This window comes from Carlito syrichta, unplaced genomic scaffold (assembly GCF_000164805.1).
Source record: "Carlito syrichta isolate Samal-C Ts95f unplaced genomic scaffold, Tarsius_syrichta-2.0.1 Scaffold302570, whole genome shotgun sequence".
Taxonomy (NCBI): Eukaryota; Metazoa; Chordata; class Mammalia; order Primates; family Tarsiidae; genus Carlito; species Carlito syrichta.
Genome location: NW_007246666.1, coordinates 348,440 through 365,466, shown reverse-complemented (window position 1 = coordinate 365,466; position 17,027 = coordinate 348,440). Strand labels below are relative to the sequence as shown.

Sequence of the window (17,027 nt, the reverse complement as noted above, 5' to 3'; positions counted from 1 at the left end):
CTGCTTAAATATCACATAAAGCTGGGAGAATACTTTTTCTAGTATAAAGGTGTGTGACCTCCACTCCACAGAAATCTCAAATGGTCCTAAAATTCAATTCCACTTCTATACGTAGCTGAATTTAAATTTACCTATGAACATAGCTAGCTGCTTTAGAGAAATTCCAAAGGAGGTGACCTTTCCTTATTCTACATGTTTGCTGTTCTTAGTGTAAAATAAGTTGACACACACAAGATTGATGGCACACGAATTAATGTGAAACAAGTAAACTCAAGCTTCCATTCTCCCTTCTTCTCCATTCGAGTCCCCTCTGTTCCACAGTAGGTTTTACCCTTCTAAGAAGGACACTTCCTCCATGGGTTCTCTTGAGAACCTATTTTGGACACCCACAGTTGGGCAGCAAATCAAAACTGGCTTCCCTCGCCCATGGAGCAGGCCAGTCTCTAGTCTTTGAGGAGGACACAGCCCCTGTCCAGGTCAAGCCTTAGGGACAAACAACAGTTAGACAAGGGATGAGAAGGCATGCTGGTCCCCGTCCCTCCTTCTTAAGCCTGTCATCTCACCCTCACTCCATTTCAAGCTAAGGATGATCTTCAACCGAAGATCCTTTGCTGTTTTTATCCTAGACCACTTTTTTTTTTTTTTTTTGAATTGGAGTCTCACTCCTTCACGGATGCTCCTCACACATGCTCATGACCACCCCAGTGTCGACCTTCTGGGTTCTAGTGATCCTTCCACCTCAGCCTTCCAGGTAGCCAGAACTACAGATGCACGCTACCACGCCCAGCTATTTTTTATTTTATTGTAGAGATGAGGTCTTGCCAAGTTGCCCGGGCTGGTCTTGAACCCACGGGCTCAGGCAATCCACTTGCCTTGGCCTCCTAAAGTGCTGGGATTACAGGCTGAGCCACCGAGCCTGGCCCTTAGACTACTTTATAAATCTAATGAAAGCTATGAACTATCTTCTGAGAAAAATGTGCATTGCACAAATGCACAAATGTGCATGCAAAGTCAGATACACATATGCGCAGTTCTGTATATAACCTTCAGGTTAAACAGCTCTGCTTGAACTATAAAATATTGGGGGCTATTTGGTTTCTTAATAGCATTGTGGCTATCCATAGTCTCATATCCTCTGCCATAAAGAGAACGCTTTTAACCATCCTAAAAAAATTGTAAATAATTTTTACTTACTACCCCCTTGCCTATAAAAGCAAATACTCCAGTGGTTACTTCAGCGGCAAATATCACCAGTAGGCAGGTGAAAAACTGTAAAGGAGAGAAAACACTAATTTCATTCATTTAATACCTTTTCAATGTATTTAGCCTCTTTAATTCATTGGAAAAGCATTAGGCAAGATTACTCATTTGAACTGATCCAGCAAGAAGCATTTATCCATTAGTTTTCTTTATATAACATCTGAGTCACTTTCATTTGTGTAGTTTGTTCATTCATTCAGCAATTGTTTATTAAGCACTTATTTGTCCTTGGTGCTGTGTATATCGTGACGAACAAGATAAGATTCCAACGTCTCTGCTATCATGGACCTTATACTGGACGGGAAGATATAATACATGAGTGAAGGAATAAAAAAGTGACTAGAACCAAATGAAATTCGACCCCCCAGAACAGGGCCTGGCACCTATGTGTGCAATAAATACTGGATGAACAAAAAAGGCCTATAAAGATATAAGATTTGGTCAGGAAACAGTCCGTCACCGATGGGGTCTGGGCTTGGGAAAGGGTGTGACTTGAGACTCTGGCCTGGAAAGGCTTTTCTGAGGAGGTGGGCGCGGAGGTGGAGGTGTCCTTCTAGACAGATTTCTGTTCTGCTCTCTGGGTTTGCTGTGATCAAATTACGTTTGGTGATAAATGAGACAGGGGAAAGAGAGAAAGGATGGATGGCTAAAGAAACAAGTTAGACGTTCACAGAGCAAGAGATCGGAAGCAGCAGCTTGTGCTAAAAAACGCCAAAGATTACAATGAGAAAGAGAAAGGCTGCCTGATGAAACTTCTCTTCCTGACTCCCCATGGAGAAATGCACACATTCTCTCTCCTCCTGCCCCTCTGCTTCCTTCTCGTTGTTTCTCTCAGGCTATACTGGCGTTGGATGATTAGATGAGTAGCTCATTGAAATTTAATTTTTTTTTTTTAGACAGAGGCTGCTTGTTAAAATAAGCCGAGAGAGGGATGTTGTGTTAAGTTATTGATCTCAAACAGAAATGTTTTGCTTGTTTGCTGGCTATAGAAATCTTAGCTGCCCCACCCACTGTGAAATATTTTTGTAAAGAACGATCCTAATCACTCCTTACAATTACTAAGTGCTTTTCCTCCCAAAACATCTTTACACTACTGACCTCATTTTTTCCCACACTTTCCATATAAGGCAGGGACAAAGATACTATGATTCTCATGCAAGAGATGGAGACACCAAGACTCAGAGAGAGGACGGGCGTACGTGCCCAGGGCGCCCAGAGTCTGTGAGGAGCTGGGACTGGGGCCCGTTGTCCTGACTCCCCTTACACCCCTCCTCCCTTTCCGCTCCCCCGTTCACCCCATGCCCCACTTACTGATCCAAGCACACACTGCGACTCCCGCATGGCTCCGCAGCACCCGAAGAACCCCACAGCCATCATCAGGGCCCCGGCTCCCACCAGAACATAGAGGCCTGCGGGGAAGAGGTCAGAGGAGACCACTGAGGACCAGGGTAGACAGCGCTTGATGCTCTTGGGGCCCCTGCACGACCAGCCAGGCTCATGGTTGTGGGCATTGCAGAGTGTTCTTGGGGCAGAGAGGGGGGCTGATGGCGGTTAAAAGTATTCCTTTTGAAAATCAAGGCAAGCCCTGAAAACCTGCCCGATCAGTTTTGCTTGAGAAAACCAAACAGCCAAAGACTGAGGACTTTCCTGGAAATGCAAAAGAATGACCAATTCACAGACTTACTCAAATCCTCTTTTTCAAATGATCAGTTTACAACCCTGCTTGCTATGCATTTCCTGAAGACCATTTGTTCTTTGAAAAATCTGATTTTGCTGAGTACAACCTTGTGAATTCCAAAGAAGATGTGTAATCGCTCAACCCGACCGCCCTCCCTTACCGAAACTAAGTTGTAAGACCCCTCTCCTGCTTCCCCAGGGGGGAGGGGAGGAGGCTCAACCTCAGAGCATTAGCTCACTGAGTCGTGCTGGTGCAAATAAATAAATGTGCGACGTCCTAAAACAGCCTCGGTGTCCCGGCCTCTCTGTGTTCCCACCACATTCTCACAGCACCCCATCAGGCCATGTTGGTGCTATTTTACCTCCATTTTTTGGACAGAGGATCTGGGCTCTAAAAGGTCAGGTGATTTGCCCAAGGTCATAGAGCTGGTATTTGGTAGGGCTAGGAGAAAGATGCCTGTTGGCATCTCAAAGGCCAGCTCATCAACGTGACTCTCCTGCCTCTCTAGCCATATCGGCAGCCTTCGTCCAGGGGGGCATTTCACTTCTATCTGTCAGGTAATGTGGGAATATAGATGGTTTCCCCTATACCTGACTTCTTTCTTCCCCACTCCCTCAGAGAGAGGCCTCTGGCTAAGGCTGGTCTCTGACAGATATGCGCATATTCCCAGTAATGACTTATCTCAGGATGCAGGTGACAAAGCACGTCTAAAGATAATGCAGTTGGTACCCTTTTTTTTTCTTTTTGAGTAGGAGTCTCACTCTGTCACCCAGGCTGGAGTGCAGGGGTGGCACACTCATGGCCACCACAGCCTCGACATGCTGGGCTCAGGCAACTGTCTATCTCAGCCTTCCAAGTAGCTGGAACTACAGGGAGGCACACTATACCTGGCTAATTATTTTGATTTATTGTAGAGACAAGGTCTCACCAAATTGCCCAGGCTGATCTCAAATCCTTGTGCTCAGGCAGTTCTCTAGCCTCTGCCTCCCAAAGTGCTGGATTATAAGCGTGAGCCACCGTGCCTGGCAAGCTGTCTCTCTTAATTCATGTAATTGTAAACACTGTATAGAAATTTGAATAATTAACTTGCTTGTTTTGATTATAAAACTGCTTGCCATACTGTACTAAGGTGCAGATTCTTCACCGACTGGGCGCCATCAGTGCCTCCTGTAAGTTCTAATAAAGCAATGTCTTTCCCTGCTGGACCTCTGGGTGACTTCTTTGGCATATGTAAAGGACCTTATGGGCATGCCCTCTCAGATTTGGGGCTACCATCGTTCTACTGAAGTCAAGCCCTAAGAACAGTTGTTCTCACAAAGAAAAGGGCAGAAATGCTTTGGTTCTGAGAGGACTAACACCAAGCCTTTTCTTATTTCCTTCTCTGATCTTGAGATAAGTTAGAACACAATACAAGACCTGCCACTGGACTTTCTTGGAATAATACTAATGGCCTTTATTTCATTTTTTGCATTTTACTCCTATGAGTCACCTGGAAAGCACTCCCATACATATAGGGGAGAGTGAGGACTGGTGTTCTGCCTCTAGGGAACCCTTGAGCCTGGCATTCAGGAAGCCTCCCGGGGCTCCTTTGTGTTGGTGATGGTTGTTTGTGGGCAGATCTCTCTGTACACAGACACAGACGGAGCCACAGGCCAGGCTGCGCACTTCCTGCCCCGCCCAGGCCTGTCCTCGGGTCCTTTTTGGGAACTATGAACTCTGCTCTTCTGCAGTCCAGAGGCAGGTATTTATTTCTTGTTGTTCCAGCTCTGCTACTAAAGGAATAATTCCAGGGGGGAATGGATGTGGTAACGAGAGAAATGACACTATATTAAAAAGAAGAACATTGGTGGCCCCACTGTCAAAGCAGCTTGTTTTAAAAAAATGTCTTTCGCTGTGTTTCAATGTCTCGAAAGCTCTCACTTCCAACATCTCATTCCCTCCTCAAAACAACCCAGTCAGGTAAGGCAAGTGTTCTTTCCCTTTTACACATGGAGGTTAGAGAGGCAAGGTCACTGCAGGCAGGACTCATGGGCCTGGAGCGCTGATGACCATCCTACACTCCTATCTGACCATCTCACAGAGACAGGCTGAATGTAGGGTGGCCACAATAATCCCGAATTCAGTTTCCTCACAGAATGAATCAGGGTGGACCACCTTACTGCTTAAAACGTCCACTGCCTCTCACTGCTTTGCTGCAATGACTACATGATACCATCTGCAGATTCTGCATGGAGTCACAGCCTGGAGACCAGCCTCCCCTTATCCATCCTACATTCCAGCTACCTGGTCCCTGGGTTGTGACTCCATGATCTGACCATGCTTTACTCTTTTCCACTGTGGGGCTTTGCAGGTTCTCCTATTTGTCTGTCTGAAGATTTCAAGTCTAGATCATATCTAGAATATGCCCAGCACAGGCAGAATTCCCAGTCATGTTTGTTGCAGGAGAGGATAAAGGGAGAGTACATCAAACTGGTTCCAGACTGGCTGGCTGTCACCCCACATCTCTGCTTAGCGATATGTGCTGAAAACACATCTCAGCAAATGTCCACGGAGCCTCCACGGGGCTGGACTCTCCAAGATCAAGCCGATGAGGATGGCTGCTTCACACCCAGAAAAAGTCTGGAATACAGGAGCTCTTGAGAAGGCTGGGGGCTCAGTGGTCAGAGGCACAGGAGTTTGAGGAAGGCAGAGCTGCTCCCCACTGTGACTAAGACTGCTGGGTCCTGCAGGCAACATTCCTCGCCCACCTGGTCCCTGGACTTTCCAAGAAAATTTGCTTATATGAACAACCTTCTGTTCTTAGGCTATCAGAAGACCCGAGCTCATGGCATAAACAACCTGAAGCAGCTCCAGCGGCTTCAACTCCTGAGGCCTCCTCCCAGCAAGCCTCTGGGGTGTGTGTGTGTGTACCCAGTGACTCAACCCAGCTCCAAATGAGCACTGCTGGTGGGAGCTGAAGGAAAAAGCAGAAGAAAATCTACAAGTGGCAAAATTCCTTGGGCCTACTGAACCTGGGAATCTGGTTCAACGCGCTGCATTACCATCAGGCTACCTGTGGCTTCCTGGGCTATCTAATCCTCTCTATGGTATGCCCCTCAAAAAATGGCTGCAGACTGAGTAAATCAACTCCCAGTCACGTTTCAGTTCCAAGCTAGTTTCTGTAGAGTCCGCCCCTTCCCACAGCAGTCTGTGTGACAAACGTGTGACCTACTTCTGAATCCCTCCTGCTGAGTCCTGTTTCCCTTGATTTGAAAAAGAGAAAACACTTCAAAATTGCATTTTTATCATTAATAGCTAGACTTTGAGATGCCAGTGCTCTCTAGTGACACGCCACTAACAACAGCTTTCCTAGGACCCCTTCTTTTCTAAAAAATTTTAACGTTATTCTTATTGATATACAATTGCTAGAAATATTTATGGGGTATATGTGATACTTTGATACCTGTATGCAATGTATAATAATCAGGGTAATTGGGGTATCATCACCTCAAGCATTTATCATTTATTTCTGTTGGGAGATTATCATTTTTCTCTTCTAGCTGTTTTGAAATAGTTAATAAATTGCCAACTATGATTTCCCTACTGTTCTATCAAATACTAAGGACTTGTTCTTTCTAACTGTATTTTTGTACCCATTAACCAACTTCTCTTCATCCTCAGCCTCTTTCCTTTGCAGCCTCTGGTAATCACCATTACACTCTCTGCTTTCACGAAGTCAACTTGTGTAGCACCCACATATGAAAGAGAATACATTTGTCTTTCTGTGCCTGACTTATTTCATGTAACATAGCATCCTCCAGTTCCATCCATGTTCCTGCAAATGACAGGATTTTATTCTTTTTTATGGTTGAGTAATTTTCCATTGGGGATACATACCACATTTCTTTATCCATTCATTTGTTGGCGGGCACCCAGCTTGTTTTCATATCTTGGCTATTGAGAACACAGGAGTGCAGATAACTCTTCCATATGCTGATTTCCTTTCTTTTGGATACATACTCAGTAGTGGAATTGCTGAACCATATGGTGGCTCTATTTTTAGTTTTTTTAGGGACCTCCATACTGTTCTCCATCGTGGCTCTACTGTTTTGCATCCCAACCAACAGTGTATGAGTGTTCTCTTTCTCAAATCCTCACCAGCGTCTGTTATTTTTTGTCTTTTTGATAACAGTCATAATAACTGGGGTGAGGTCTGGAACACCTTCTCGGGCAAGTTCATCATTTCTTTCTTAGGTTTCAGATCTTTTTAAGCTAGAAGTATTTTAGGTAACATAAAAACGAGAGAGGGCTTCCTAGAAAGCTGTCAGCCTAAACTCATTTTAAAATGGCTCTCCCCTTTCTGGGACTGGGAGCGGTCATCAATTTTAATACCTTTGGCAGTAGATGGTTTTACACAATCTGTTAATGATCAGTTTTCATCTAAAAAATTTTTTTATGCATTAACAACTTCCCCTTCAAGTTTCTCCTGAATATATATGACTGTGTAAATATTTAGAATATTGGATGAGTTTTGGCAAGGGGAAGAATCTGACTTCTCTCTAAATTATAACAGCAGCAATCAGTTATTGAGTCTTATTCCAAGTGCTTAGCATATCTTAGCTGTGGAGTCATTCAACACTGGTAGTAGTAACCGCCACTTCTCGGTGGCCCAGCCTGGTCTGGGTAGCATCTGTACTGTACTCTTAATGGACCTCATCTCCAGAATGTGCTGGCTGAGACATCTCAAGGTTATAAATGAGTCTCTCATTGTGACTAACTGGCACATAGGCCAGTCCTTTGAGTTTTCTTCCTGAATGCTCCCATGTAATTGTGCCCTTCGAGGGCAATCCTGTTTCATCATTACAGCGCAGGCTGAGTAATGCTTGGGATCAGAAGTGTTTCAGATTTTGGAATATGTGTATTCCATTGGTTGAGCATTCCTAGTCTGAAAATCCCCAAATCCAGATTTCTCCCATGAGCATTTCCTTTGAGCATCATGCAGGTGCTCGCAAAGTTGGGGATTTGGGAGAATTTGGGATTTTGAATTTTCAGATTAGAGAGGCTCAACCTGTAATAACAACAGGCAACATTTATCGAGGGCTCCCCACACAATGGGTACTATGCTTAAGCATGTGTGTATTCCACGGTTGAGGAATCTGAGACACAGAGGAATTAGGAACTTTACCTAAGATTGCCCAGCTGGTGAAGGGGAAAATTGGCATTGAAGCCAGCTGGTCTGCTCCAAACTACACACCCTTAACTCCCCCGCTACACTCTCAGTAGGAACTCAGAAGCTCACAGCGACTCTCTTAGCTAGAAAGTTGTTCATTTTGCAACATTTTAGTGGCAGGAGGGCTATTTTTTTTTCTTCCTTGAGAAAAGTGCTTGAGGTGTCTAGACTTCATGATTCCTGGGTTTTCCTCAGAAGGCACAGGACTGGGAGTCAGAACTCCAGGCCTGCCAAGTGAGGCTTCAGGTAAGGGCTCCATTATCCAGTTCTGTTATCTGCAAGATGGAAATGATCATCTGCTCCGACTTCTTGTAAAAATGCTTTGGAGAAGTTGTCTCAACAATGTTAGCCAGCTACCATGGCAGTCAGGTATGACCAAAACCAAGAAGGAAAATAACATGACCACAGTGAGTCAGAGTTTTTAAGAAGGCAATCCAGTCCCTTCATGTTCAGCACTGGAAAGCTTTCCTTACATATAATATCCAGCTACAATCAAAGCCAGGCTTGGATACCCTGAATTGGACAGAGACAGCTGCAGTCAGGCTGCAATTGTGGACAGCCCAGAGGCTCCTGGGTGTGTGGGCAACCCCTTCATGGAGAAAACCTGCTAATGTCCTCTGCTCACAGACATGACTTCATGTGCCAAGCACACAGTCTCTCCAGCTTTCCTAGGGCTGAGGGGATCACTCCCCCTCTGCACCCCTAGAAAGAAGACCCCTAGGGTGCCGGCCTACCCAGGAGAGGACTGCAACAAGAGGTCAGATGAGCAGGTTGCTGGGATTCAGAAGATGCAGGGTCTTCTCCCAAGAGTGCCCTGCAAGAGACTAGAGCGGAGAGGGTCGAGGCCACACTGAGCAACAAGAGGCCTCCTGCTGCTGGTGCCACTCTTGCTAGGTTCTCTCTTCTCCAGCTCAGCAACCAGTGAATATGGGCACCCTGGATGGGCCTCCAGACCTTGGCTTGGACCCAGAGCCTTGAGAAGAGGCACAGGTGACGGCCAGACTGCCTGTACTGCCTGCCTGTCCTCACTTCCCTCAGGTGGCGACTCCTGCCCCGGCCTAGGGTCTACCGTGGCCCCTGGTTGGAAGTCACACCTGTTCTTTATCATCAGAAGGGAAGCTCCACCACCACAGAGAACCAAGGTACCGGAAGGGAACACAATCCCCCAAAGATGGCATAGTTCCTCTCACAAAGTTTGGAAACCATCTACTCAGAAGCAGGAAGCTAGATAACATGTCTTCCTGGGTCCTTCTCAGAGAGGGGACTCCTGCTAGGGAAGCCTTATTTATTTGAGGATCACTTGACTACGCCAAGTCCATTGGAGACACCCTTTAACAAAGGGGTGATTGGAGTTTCATGGCCTGATGGCTCTGGAACCTATTCTGAAAAGAAAATATTCACTTGGATCGGTCAACAGTGACACGGATGGAGATTTTTTCTAAAAAGTGGGCCTGCTTTTCTGAGGTTCTATTACCTCACACTGTGTGCGTGCCAGTGCCTGCCTGACATCCTAGCGTGTTTTTCTTCTTGTTTTATTGCTGCAGAGCAGGGATCTTTCTCATGAGCACCCTCACCACCAGCCATTCTGGGCTGCCTCAGGGAGTGGAGCGGTGGCTGGGGAAGAGCGAAGGGTGGACAGGCCCGCATCCACGCCGTGTGCCGCCAGGGACAAGAAGGCTTCCGGGTTTGCCTGTGGGCTGCTGGTTTTCCTACCCATAATTCACTTCTTCTTTTTCTCAGTTGGAAAAAGGAACCTCTTCCATCCTCAGTCCCTGTGGTTTGAGAGGGCCGACTCGCCTCAGGCTCCAGGGTAGACCTAAAGTCCAGGCGTATGCCCACAAGCGGCTGGTCACAATGACTGGTTCGTAGAGGGGCACTAGACCTAAAACAGCAAGCCCCCAACATACAAATGAATTCTGTTCCAAAAGCACGTTTGTAAGTCCAGTTTGTCCTTAGTCCAACAAAGGAAGCCTAGGTACCTAACAAGCACAATCGCCTGCACTGTATAGCCCCCTATGTATTTAACAGGCTCTACTGCCACCTAGAGGAGGAGACCAATAAGACTTAAACAATGCATGCTGGCATCTTTGAAGGTTGGCAACTGCCAGTGAGAGTTAGGCTCGAGAGTGTAGTTGGATCTGTTGGAATGAGAGACGCATGTTCTTCTACTCAGGTTACTCCAGAGACCGAGCCTAGAGCCACCGGCGGCCTCTTTATCACATGCAGAGGAAACCTTCATAAAATGGTGCCAAAGGAAAGCAGAACCAAGAGATGGCTTACAGACTGGATTCTGGGTACATCATTCGAGTCTCTGAGATGAGTACTAATCCTGGACCTTTCGGTGATGTGGGTCAATACCTGCCTCTTTTGCTTAAGTCAGTTTGAGTAGGTGTCTGTGGTTTGCAACAGAGAGAGTCTTGACAGGGCATGTGCATCGAGAAGTGGCACGATAACCCAGTGCTCATATCTGAGGCAGTGTGCACGTGGCTTTGAGTTAGATTAGAAAACAGAATCAGGAATGTGTGTCTCGAGCGAGCTCAGCTCCTGCTTCAATGCAGGAATCTCCAGAAGGGATAAACACTCAGTTCTGATTTTTGCTAAATTAGTGGCTAAACACCGACCTAAAAAAGAGTTCACCTTCATCTGGGAAAGTCTGGTCAACTTTTCTGATTTATCAAATCCTAAAAAAAGGTTTTCTTATGTTGAACCCAGATCTATGCCTGTGAAGCTGCTACCGACACTTCATTTCAGGAGCAACACAGATGGAGGCTGCTCCCGGGACTGGCTTCCCCCTCAGCTCCACACCAAGACCCCTGTCTCTGAGCGGGAAGCCCCTTCCTTATACCTGGGCCTGAGGGTCCCATCTGGAAAGCACAAATGATCACTCGTAGGCTTGACTCTGTCCACCACTCAGACCTCTTGCCATGTTGATTTCTTCTGCCCGAGTCTGATCAGGTTTAAGAATGTTTCTTGGCTTTCTGCCTCTTTCTCCAAAATTCCTCCTGTAACCACTGTGGGGTGTGCCCTTATTTCTTCAGCCCTGACTATATCAATAATTTACTCTGCTTTTTCTGCCCGGGGACTTCCCTCCCATTCCACTGCTGCCAGAATAAGTTCTTTAAAATGCAGTGTCCAAGCCCCAAATTAACCCTGCCACTTAAAGCCCACTATACCTGTCCTCCCCCCTTGCCAGTGCTCCTAATCCTGATCTTCCGGCCCACCGTGCCCAACCCCCACACTCCAGCGAGAGTCCTCTGCCCAGCGTGGGTGTGCCATCACCAGCCGGTACACGCGCCTGTGCATTCTCGCCCCTCAGCCTTCCCATCCTGCCTTCTCTCCGTTGCTTATGGACCAGTCTTTAAAATCGAACTCAAATCCTTCTTGTCTCATCCATTTAGAATGACCTGTGATATATTCACTGCAAATACCACTTTGTTAGCACTTAATTACACGCTCATTTTTTTTGAAACCAGGGTCTCGCTCTATCCCAGGCTGGAGTGCAGTGGCACAATCACAGCTCACCACAGACTCCAATTTCTGGGCTTAAGCAATTCTCCTGCATCAGCCTCCCAAGTAGCTGGTTATTACAGGCTCACATCATCATACCTGGCTAACTTCTTAAATTTTTTGTAGAGACAAGGTCTTGCTATGTTGCCCAGGCTGGTCTCAAACTCCTGACTTCAAGTAATCCTCCTGCCTCAGCCTCCCAAAGTGCTGGGATTACAGGCATGAGCCACCACACTCAGCCTTATGTACTAATTTTTACTGTAATTTAAATAATCAAGTCTATGAGTCATTTACATTGAAAGTTACATTAGACTTTCTCATAATTTTTTGTGTGACCCTAGAGCCCAGGACTATAAATGCTGGCTGATGTTATACTTTGGTTATGTTGGCAGGTTATATATTTTTCCTCAAGTGGAGAAATTGACCAAAAAATGGTACTTCTGCTTGAATATGTAAATACATTAACAGAAAGTCAAATATTGGGTGAAATACAAAATATTAAAATAATCATGGAGATATTTTTAACTTGACAGATGTTGATGATTATTGAGGGCTAGGGATCCTTTCAGATGTAACCCTGATCTTCAGGGTCTTTTAAAATGGTTTTTCTTTACTATTGCTGAAAAATTTCCAGTTCAATCTCACAAAAATTACATAGGGATTTAAATCCTTCAACTTCAAACCTGTCAGTGAAGGTAGGTAGGTGTCTGGGCTTATGGCAGTTAATTATTGCCAAATAACTCGAAAGAGAATTTGTGAACGTTACAAAACTGGTTGATTTCTTCCCAGTGTTTTGATTTCAGCTAAGGGTAAACTCCTCCCCATCGACCTAAGGGCACAAAAAGTTTTGCTGGAAACTCCTAGGAGTACACCTGAGGAAGATGAGGCTTCCAGAGCAAATCCAATGGCATGCGAGTATAGAGAGATTGAACGCTACCCCCAGAACCCCAAGCCTGAATTGAAGGAGCAACAATTTCCACTAATGTATTGGGAGGGACCTCATGTTAGGAGGAGGTAGGAAAAGAAAAGGATCTGTCATAAATGGTTGGGAAGAGCTGGGTTAAGAAGACTCCCCCAGAGAAAGTCTTGAACAATAGCCATATTCTCCAGACAAGGGAAGGATGGTAGCTGCCTGCCATGTGTTTGCCAGCCTAAGTCAGAGTCATGAATAAGGCTCTTTCTAACTCAGTCTATCTGAAACCTGCTTGTTCTTCAAGACCCCTACACCCAGAGGCCTGTCCCACTGGCCCCCAGGGCTCTTTCTCATTTCATAATTCAGTAGTTATGTCTGGATCACTGGTGCAGCCCCCACCATATGCTTGTGGCTTGTGACTGCTGTGCGCTATTGATTACTGCACACTTCCTCTGTATACAGGTGGGGCGAGTGCGTCCCCAAAAAACCCAGAATTTATTTATAAAAAATTGTCCATTTATCCTTAAGTGTTTGCACTTCAGTCACCTTTAAAGTACTCTCTGTTTGATGCAGGACACCTATCAAGATGCTTTTTCCACTCTCAAAACAGTTTTTGAACTAGTCAATTTTGATGCCTTTTAGTGTTTCTGCCATTTTTTGTTACACCTCTTCCGCATCGGCAAAACATTTTCCTTTGAGGACTTTGTTCATCTGGAGAAACAAAAAAAAAGTCACTTGGGGCAAGATTGGGTGAATAGGGTGGGTGAGGTTTGGGGCCATGAGGTTTTTGGTTAAAAAACTGCTGAACACTTAGTGTGGTGTGGGCAGATGCATTGTCATGGTGGAAGAACCAGTCACGTGTTTGCCATAACTGGGGACATTTTTTCCACAAATCCTGACACAGCCTTCTCAAAACTTCCAGGTAAAAACTTTGCTCGACCGTTTGATCTGGAGGAACAAATTCCGAGTGTACTACAAGGGGCCTGTCCTCCAAAAGACAATTCCAGTTTTTCTAGGATTCTTCTTTGTGTATCTGGAGAGGCAAGGATCCCATTAAAGTGGGATTAAACTTTGTTGCAGCTCATCCAGTGTGCACTGAACTGTGACTGTGCTAACACTGAGTTGGGAATTGTGGGGAATCGTTCTTAGAATATGAGCTACATGAGGGAAAATGCGTTCCTTCCCCTACCCTCCTCTGCGTGTTCCTGTGTGTCCCCTGGGGTGGGCTCACTGACTCCTGGGTGGTGTGAGACAAGAAGAGGCTGAGCTTGTCCTCGAAACATTCAGGGCCTGCTCTGCGACAGAAGAATGCTTCTGGGGAGGTTTTCAGAGCCAGGAGTCCTCCCAGGAGGAACATGCTGTGTGTGGATGGATGGGTGTGTGCCACTTGGAAACTGTAGGCAGAAAAGAGCATTTCGGTGTGAAGTCTATGGCAGATTTCTCTGCTTTTTCCTTGTCACCAAACCCTAATCTGGTCCAAGTGTCAGAGGTCCTCTGGGGAAAGCCTGGGCTCCTGCCCAGGTCCCGGAGTAAATATCAGTCAGCCAGAGAACCCGGCCTAGTAATTCTCTTCTTGGCCACGATGGGTTCAGGCATGAACACACAATGCAATTCTGGCCAGTACGCTTCTGAGGAAGGTTTTCGTCATTCCTACAAAGGGCCATATGAGGAGAGGCCTTTTTCCTCCTTTGGACATTGCTGTATGAGGATGTGATACTGGGAGCCACTGCAGCTATCTTAGAATCATGAGGGGGAGACATCTGAGGAAGGACTGAGGGTGGCAGAGTTGAGAGAGGGAAAGAAGCTGATTCTGGGAAGATCCCATCCCCAGATTTGTGTGTGTGTGTGTGTGTGTGTGTGTGTGTGTGTGTGTGTGTGTTTAGTATTTACTTCATTTATTTTTTTTGAACAGAGGTGTAACATGATGGCTCTTAAAAAAAAATTAGAGCCGTGGGATACATAGGAGGATTTACTACCTAAGTAAACTGTGTGCAGGTCAGGTGTGGGCTTCTAGCAAGCTCTCTCTCCCCCTGGTAGGGAACATAGCGCCCAGTGGGTGGCTGTATGCCCCCAACCTCTTTTCCCCCTCCTTTAGCAGTGCCCAGCGTTTGTGGGTCTTGCCTTTGTACTCATGGACCCAATATTTAGGGTCCACCCATGAGTGAGAACATGTGGTATTCAGCTTTTTGCTTTTGCGTTAGTTCATTGAGAAGGATGGTCTCCAGCTGCATCCATGTTGCTGCAAAGGACGTGACTTTGTTTTTCTTTATGGCTGCATAGTCTTCCATCGTGTGTATGTACTACAGTTTGTTTATTCAGTCTACTTTTGATGGGCATCTGAGTTGGTTCCGTGTTTTTGCTATTGTGAATAATGCTGCAAGGAACATAGGTGTACCAGTGTCTTTCTGGCAGAGCGACTGATGTTCCTCTGGGTATATTCCCAGAAGTGGGATTGTGGATAGGAGCTCAATTTTTAGTTCTTTGAGAAATCACTACACTGCTTTCCACAGAGGTTGAACTAGCTGGCATTCCCACTAACAGCATAGAGGCGTTCCCTTTTTCTACAGACTCGCCAGCACTGGTTTTTTGACTTTTCAGGGATAGCCATCCTGACTGGTGTGAGGTGGTATCTCATTCCAGTTTTTATTTGCATTGCTCTGGTGATTAGTGAGGCTTGTTGGATGCTTGGTTGTTTGTTGGGGGCTTGGATGTCTTCCTTTGAGACGTGTCTGTTCATGTCCAGACCGCTTTTGCCATATTTCATCCCTTTTGAGATTTTCTTTTTTTTACATTTTTAACAATTCTGAAATTAAGATCCATCTTTGATGGCATGTCATAGTTCAACTGGCAGCATTTTTTTTTTTCTTTCTTAATGGAACCTAAAATAATGGGGTGTTTTCCAAAAGCTGCGTCTAAGATTTTACAAAGTGTGGAATGTCCTTTCTGTTGTCCAGCCATCTTCAGTAGATTTTCTGTTACTTTCCTCTAGAAGTATCCTAGTGGATATGGCTCTTCTCATAGGAGGATGCTATGTAGGAAGACTATTTGGAAGAAGAGGTGACCCAACCGTGGGCGTCCAGGAGGACGCCCATGGCTCTGAGTGGAACCTGGACTCTCCCTCTCCTGGGAAAAAGATTTAGAGCCAATGACTGGGGCGGGACCCTCCTTCTTGCCAGGCACAGAGGTCACCACAGGCAATCAGAGCTCATTTTCTTTGGTGTGGCTCTGAAAACAGCCCGTCAAACGAGGGCGGTGTCTATAATGGCAACGGTCTTGGGCTTTTTGAAATCTAGAGTCCAGCTGGAGAATAAGACAAGGCCACAGGAGAGGGCTGGATGGAGGTCACCTAATCTCAGGGCACTCATGCTCACCCCTCACTCAAAGCCCCTGCCCCTACCCCGCACTCCTCATCCCCCGCCTACTGTGGCAGGGAAGGGGGGGAGTAAAGCTGTTGCCCCTCCCCCACCAAGGCCTCTCCCCAGGGGCAGCCTTGCCCAGCCGTGCCCCCTCCGTTCCCGCCCTCCTTCCCTCCCGGCCTCTCCTCCTCTCTTCTATCCCCAGTCTTGAAGGGACTGAAGGAGCCCCTCCAAACCTCGAGTTGTCTCTCTCCATTTTGAGTTGCATTTTCATCCTAGACCATTTGAAACACAAGATCATACAATAAAACCCTGACTGCGCACGGGGCTCCGGGTCACCCCAGAGGGGTTAGCAAGTGACAGACTTGCAGTGTCTCCCCTTTATGCAGAGGGCAAAAGGGAGTGTGCCAATTCTTTGAAATGCATGTTAGCTACATTTCCTTGAGACTTCTTCTCTCGCAAAGAACAGAAGCCTAACAGGGCGCTCTTACCAACACTGGCCATCCTCGGTGTTGAGGAGCAGCGGATGGGCTTTGTGGGGGGCAAGGCCCTGCCTTGCCAGCCGGTGCTTTTCCTTGAGGGCCAGGTGAGGGACACAGGGGCTCAGGTGTGGTCTCCTTTTTCCTCTTCCCCTGCCCCCTATCCCTCCCCCTCCCACAAAAGTTCAAGCACAGGCTCTGTTCTAAGCCTCTGCACAGCCCTACCTTGAGTTAAAGCTTAGGGAAGCTGAAGTCACTCACCCACATAGAAATACTCTGGGGACTTGTCCTCTGATGACAAATCCTTTATGGTGCCTCCGAACCGGAACCATAGTCCAAAAGCAATGACGGCCGATCCAGCCAGCTGGAAGGTAGACAACATCACGTTCACAATGGAAGGGGAAAGAATGTATACAGATTCAAGAGTGGCGGGGTCACCCCTTCAGAAATCACCTAGTCCACCCTTCACTTGTTTGTTTTTGTTTCTTTTTGAGTTGGAGTCTCACTCTGTTCACCAGGCTGGAGAGCAGTGGCACGATCAGGCTTTACTGCAGCCTTGACCTCCTGGGCTCAGGCAGTTCTTTCACCTCAGCCTCCTGAGTAGCTGGAACTATAGGCACATGCC

The 17,027-nt window shown here is 46.5% G+C and overlaps 1 protein-coding gene across 1 annotated transcript in view; it reads right to left on the bottom strand.

Moving 5' to 3' along the window:
* The window catches only part of TSPAN2 (tetraspanin 2), a 29,416-nt gene extending 12,632 nt beyond the window's left edge, over nt 1–16,784 (bottom strand). The window contains exons 1-3 of the mRNA XM_008056900.1: nt 16,664–16,784; nt 2,572–2,669; nt 1,195–1,269 (exon numbers count right to left, since the gene is read on the bottom strand). Coding sequence (XP_008055091.1) covers nt 1,195–1,269; nt 2,572–2,669; nt 16,664–16,784 — 294 coding nt within the window. The remainder of the gene's footprint in view (nt 1–1,194; nt 1,270–2,571; nt 2,670–16,663) is intronic.
* Nucleotides 16,785–17,027: the final 243 nt, after the last annotated feature.